General features: G+C 45.6%; 1 protein-coding gene and 1 long non-coding RNA gene across 4 annotated transcripts in view; one reads left to right on the forward strand and one right to left on the reverse strand.

The window, feature by feature from the left end:
* The window catches only part of IRF2 (interferon regulatory factor 2), a 60,984-nt gene extending 57,387 nt beyond the window's left edge, over positions 1-3,597 (reverse strand). Inside the window, exon 1 of one of the 3 annotated variants that reach the window (XM_053258238.1) lies at positions 3,458-3,597. Coding sequence is in view for 2 of the 3 variants with exons in the window: in XM_053258236.1 (XP_053114211.1) it covers positions 2,837-2,972 (136 nt within the window). In the remaining variant the exon portion in view is untranslated. Of the gene's footprint in view, positions 1-2,836; positions 3,013-3,287; positions 3,422-3,457 lie in introns of those variants that run through there. The other 2 variants (XM_053258237.1, XM_053258236.1) reach the window with 2 other exon arrangements.
* A 164-nt stretch (positions 3,598-3,761) lies between these two features.
* On the forward strand, positions 3,762-4,376 carry LOC128328344 (uncharacterized). The gene is made up of 2 exons (XR_008309154.1): positions 3,762-3,885; positions 4,004-4,376. It is a non-coding gene; the product is annotated as an uncharacterized LOC128328344 (long non-coding RNA).
* The last annotated feature ends 1,624 nt before the right edge of the window (positions 4,377-6,000 follow it).

Below are 6,000 nucleotides of genomic sequence, written 5' to 3' on the forward strand. Positions count from 1 at the left end.
GACTGAAATCTTGCAGTGCCCGCAAGGTCCCCCTGCTCAAGGCAGCACATGTACAGGCCCGTCTGCAGTTTGCCAATGCACATCTGAATGATCCAGAGGAGAACTGGGCAAAAGTGTTGTGGTCAGATGAGACCAAAATCGAGCTCTTTGGCATCAACTCAACTCGCCGTGTGTGGAGGAGGAGGAATGCTGCCTATGAGCCCAAGAACACCATCCCCACCGTCAAACATGGAGGTGGACACATTATGCTTTGGGGGTGTTTTTCTGCTAAGGGGACAGGACACCTTCACTGCATCGAAGGGACGATGGACGGGACCATGTACCGTCAGATCTTGGGTGAGCACCTCCTTCCCTCAGCCAGGGCATTGAGAATGGGTCGTGGATGGGTATTCCAGCATGACAATGACCCAACACACAGCCAAGACAACAAAGGAGTGGCTCAAGAAGAAGCACATGAAGGTCCTGGAGTGGCCCAGCCAGTCTCCAGACCTTAATCCCATAGAAAATCTATGGAGGGAGCTGAAGGTTCGGGTTGCCAAACATCAGCCTCGAAACCTTTCTGACTTGGAGAGGATCTGCAAAGAGGAGTGGGACAACATCCCTCCTGGGTTGTGTGCAAACCTGGTGGCCAACTACAAGAAACGTCTGACCTCTGTGATTGCCAACAAGGGTTTTGCCACCAAGTACTAAGACATTTTTGTGAAGTGATCGAATACTTATTTCCCTCACTACAATGCAAATCCATCGCTGACTTTTGGGCACTGGGTTTTTGAGGGTTTGTTTGTTGTTATTCTGTCTCTCACAGCTACAATAAACCTACCATTCCAATTATAGCCTGGTCATTTCTGTGTCAGAGGGCAAACAGACAAAATCAGCAGGGGATCAAATATTTATTTCCCTCACTGTACTAGTACATGTGTATGGACACCTGAGTACATGTACAACATAATGTCTGAGCAGGGCTAATGACACACAGAACTCAGTGCACACCGACTTTCAACATATCAATGTAAGTGCTCAACAAGATCCAGACTGAGTGGAGTGCTGAAGTCAATGCATGTAGGGTTCTGCACAAGTGTGCACACTGCTGTCTCAGAGTATGCTGCTGGCAACTAAAAGTAAAGTGCCATGCCACTAGGCATTCTCAGATTATTTTTTAAAAGAATCTTTATGGACATCATTTTCCAACACACTTTTTAGCTCTCAAAGCAGCGGACACAAAAGAAAAGATGGGCTCTCACAATCTAAAAATAAACACAATAACAGTCAATGGGAGGAAAGGACACTGCTGGGATTATTATTATTATTAATTTGATTTCTATACTGCCCTTCCAAAAATGGCTCAGGGCGGTTTACACAGAGAAATAATAAATAAATAAGATGGATCCCTATCCCCAAAGGGCTCACAATCTAAAATAAACATAAGATAGACACCAGCAACAGTAACTGGAGGTACTGTGCTGGGGGTGGATAGGGCCAGTTACTCTCCCCCTGCTAAATAAAGAGAATCACCACATTAAAGGGTGCCTCTTTGCCAACTTAGCAGGGGATGAATAAGGCTGGTTTCTTTCTGCCTGCTAAATATAACAATTCCATTTTAAAAACAACACTGGCTTTAGAGACAGAAAAAATGTAAACAACAGGATATAGTTATTCTGGATTGGTCTTTAGTTATAGTTTTTGTTTTTATATATACTGTATACATTCTCCATGTTCATACACCTGGAGTATCATGAAATATAAAGAACCTCCAATGAATTCGGTATAGCTATAATGCCCTGGAATAAAACATGGCCTTTACAAGAGTCAGATACAATCCCACGTATTTATTTGATAATAAACTCCACTGAACTCAGTGGGATTTACTTTCGAGTAAACATGCACAAACTCAAGAATGTAAGGAGCATCAGAAAACTCTCACAGGAACATAGGAAGGTGCCTTCTACCATCTCGCTCAATATTGTCTACATAGACTGGCAGCGCTTCTCCAAGCTCTACCTACAGATGCCAGGGAGGGCACTTGGAACCTTATGCAGGCAAGCCTCCTAAGCAAATGAATGCTTTGCTCTACCAGACAAACAGAAGGCCGGAATCCTCCAGCCTTATTTCTTCCAAGAACAAGATGTATTCCCTATTTTCCACCCTCCCACAGCAAAAGTATCCAGTGGCGCGTTCTACTCCCGTAGAGCCGCTTCCTCATTGGCCAAACGCAGAAGCTACGTCACGTTTGACCCGGTTCGCCGAGACGGAGGAGAAAAGGAAGTGACTGAAGCGCGCTTGTGTAACAGCCTACTTTTCAGGGTGTAAAAAAAAAGGGGGGGGGGGTGTTGTGTAGTGGCACCTCCCGATTCCAATTAGACACCAGCTGCTAGTTAGGCAAAAGGGGCGATCTTCTTCCCTTTTCTCCAAAGCTAGACAACCCCGCCCCCAATAAGTTGTTGCCTTGTTCCTCCTTGTACAGGCTCTTGGGGAGGGGCAGATTAGGTTTAGATGGCAGCTTCAAGGCCTTTGTGGGGAAAGGTAAAAGCAGCAGTGGCGGCAAATGACGCTTCACGGTACCAAGCACGCATATTTGTTCCCGTAATTCGCCTAGCCCCCGGCCCCGATCCGGATCTCCGCTCAGCACAAACGGAAAGGCAAGGCATGCAGAGCAGCGGGGCCTGGGGAACTGCCCGAGGCGGTCGGCACAACACGTTTCAGCATGCTGGGCCTTATCTGGCCACATTGACGGGCTCAAAGTCCGGGGCGCAGGGGTGAAATCCCCTACCTTCTGTATCACGCACACTGGTCTTAATAGCATCTTTCAAAATCGGGGGACATATTCCCACTCGCTCACCTAGATAGATTCCACACCCAGAAAGACTGCTCAGCTGCAAAAAAAAAGAACATCCGCATCGCAAACGGATCCCGCCAGGATCGAAAACAACAAGTGTCCAGCTCAGCAACTCTATTAGCTTCTGTCGTAACCTCATCTATGGAGTTAGATAAAGTTCCTTTTTTCAGATCCCCTGGTGGGTCTTTCTTAGCTGTGTTATTCCGATAGTTAATTCGCACTCTCAAATCGAGCTTATTTTCTCACTGCTGTCACATAAAAGCTGAGGGTTGAACATAATCACTTCCCGCCTTTGTTTCTATTGCTGTTATTTTTATCATTCCGCACCCCCTAAGTAAATCGCCTGTTTCCAAACCCCCACAGCTTGAGATACAGAGAAACGCGTCCTTCCATCCGATCCCTTCCCTGCCTCTGCAAATCCAAAAGTGAAATTAAAAGCCTTGCTTTCTCTTACCAGTAGCAGCGCCTAAAATCATATGACCCGCAACGGCGTCGGCCTTTTATTTTTGCTTTCAATCAATATTCATATTTTCTGAAGCAAGCGTGTCAAGCATTTGTGGAAATGCAAAAGCAAGAGACCTCCATAGCGTATTTTTTAAAAAGGATTGCTTTTTTTTTTTTTACCTTGCCAATAAGTTTGTTTCGCGATATTTATGTAATTCCTCAAGGTTATCACGGTTGCCAAGAGACGCAAAATGGAAAGGAAAACAGGCAGCTGAATAAATCGCAGGAGCAAAACTAAAAGTTACTCCCTCCTCTGCTTTTGGCGGAGATTAGTCCAGATCGAAAGCAAAACAAGGAGAGGAAACCGCCAGGCGCTGAATGTTGGAAATTCCCCCCTCCCTCCTCCACCTCTTCCAGGCCTGTTTGTGCAGAAAGCGAGCGAGGGGGAGGTGGGGGCTGGGATGAGAGAGAGAGAGGTGCGGAAGTTTGCCGCAGCCTTTCATTGGCAGGCTCAGCCGCTTTCATCATTTCTCAGAAAAGTCGATTTCATTTTCACTTCCCTCCAGCAGCAGTCGTAGCAGCAGCAGCACGCTGGCTGTGTGTGGAAGGTGGGGGGAGGGCGTGGGGGGCGAGGCGGAAATAGAGGTTTCAGTTCCTCAGCAAAGAAAACCGGAGGCTTGAAACTGCAACTACCTCCTCTTTTCCTCCCCTCTTTTCTTTTTCCAGCCTTCACCCCCCACAATGGATAACTGAATAGGTTGGCGGATCTTGGAGGCTGCATGGCGGACGTATGAATATTGCCCAGATCTTTTAGGAGAAGTAAGATGTTTGTTCTTGGCAGTACCACGCCTAGGCAGTCTGGGAGAGGAAAACACATACCTTCTCAAGAAACAACTGGAAACCTTCATGCATAACAACATCAATCATGCAATTCGGCTTTCTAGCACAGGCACTAGTGGATTGCGGATTCAGGTTATTTTATGTCAAAAAGAGCAAGTTTTTTGTGACTGTGAGAAATACTGAAAATGTTTTGTGCTTTTTGCCACCATTAGCCTGGTATTCAATGTGATTAATGATTATTAGAAACGTATAAATAGCAGTATTGTTGGTTTTCCTTATGCATTCTTACACATCATTTAGTTTACATATATCTTAGCTGTCATTTTGTTTTAACAAAATATTTCAAAAGATTTAACAAAATATTTGAAAAAAAATGTTTTTAAGAATATAAGAAGAGCCACTTAAATTTTCTCTGAGCACAGGGGTTCCATTCACCTAGCTAAGCTAGGTGATAGCTAAGCTGATAGCAGCTTATTGATCATGGGCAGCAGTTTAAGACATATTGCTGCTTGAAATGAAGAACAAGATGATCCCGTCCCATCTGTGGGTGGGTGCTTAGCATTGTCAGACTATGCTACCATCGCAGTGACAGCAGTGCATAATGAGCATGCTCAGACTAGTCCACCAAGCCAGGCAGCAGTGTCAGGGACATTCCTAACTGATAAGGGAGGAAAGAAGAGGTGTGCTAAGAAAGCTGTCTTCTACCATGTCAGACCATGCTCTATTGTACACTAACTGGCAGCGGCTTCACCAAGGATTCAGGCAGAAGTCTTTCCCAGCTCTAGCTGGAGATGCCAGGGATTCAACTTGGGACCTCCTGCATGCATAGCAGATGCCCTACCACTGAGCTCTGGCCCCAGCCAGGCACTGACCACACCAAGACCTGCTTAGCTTTAGCAAGGTGGCTGCATTGCGTGTCCTCAGGCCATACTCTGTGTCTCTGCAGAGTAATGAGGGGGCAACAAACAGCGTGTACCATTAAGGCAAGGAAGACTGGCAGCAGCAGTGTGTGGTGGGTTGATGCCCATGGTGGTAGGTGCCTGGCACTTACCACCCCCGGTGCCCTTCCCTGCACCTTCAGCAACTGCCTCATCCTGCCTCATGGAAGATCTGCCCCGGTGCAATATCAAGGTTAAATTAGTCATGACTAGGTCTCATTGAAACGAATCGAACATGTTATCATTACTAACTTGTCCCATAGATTTCCATGGTGTTTTGTGGTGCCTAATTAGTCTGTCTGCTACCCCATGAGTTTACTAACTCATTTTAAAGCCAGCTGTTAAGTTAGTAAGTACTCTTTCTTGCCTACAGAAGTTCCATCTGTCTTTCCAAAGACTGATTTCAACCATTGTTGAGACGATGCAAAGCAGGTGTACTGTATTTATCTGGATCCAAGACTAGGTTTTCCAAGTTTTTTAATATTAGAAATGGGGAGGTTGTCTTAAATCCAAAGTCCTGTTTCTTTTGAGTAAATGCAGGTATAACCTGTATTTAACCTCGGCTTTTTAAGGGGGTCATTTTAAATTCAGAGTTGTCTTCTCTTCGGGTAAATACAGGTATCTTCTAAGTGGGTAGCACTCGCTTACCCTTGGGGTTTTTGTTAGGGATGTGCACAAAATGGATTTTGTGTTCTGTTTCAAGATCAAAACGCAGGTGGCCGAAATGTTCCATCGAAACAACCGGCCTGAGTGGGTCATAACTGCAGGGTGTAATGAGCTGTAATTGACACCCCCAAAATTTGCCCCAGGCTGCAAATTGTTTTAAAAAGACCATATAACCCACCACCCCTGACTTTTGTGACTCCCCGTAAAACTCCCCGTAAGACTGGCTACAAGCCTGCGGTCCAACCAGCTGTTTTGATGGAACAAACTTGAAACATTGAG

Source organism: Hemicordylus capensis, chromosome 5 (genome assembly GCF_027244095.1).
Source record: "Hemicordylus capensis ecotype Gifberg chromosome 5, rHemCap1.1.pri, whole genome shotgun sequence".
In the NCBI taxonomy this organism is placed as follows: domain Eukaryota; kingdom Metazoa; phylum Chordata; class Lepidosauria; order Squamata; family Cordylidae; genus Hemicordylus; species Hemicordylus capensis.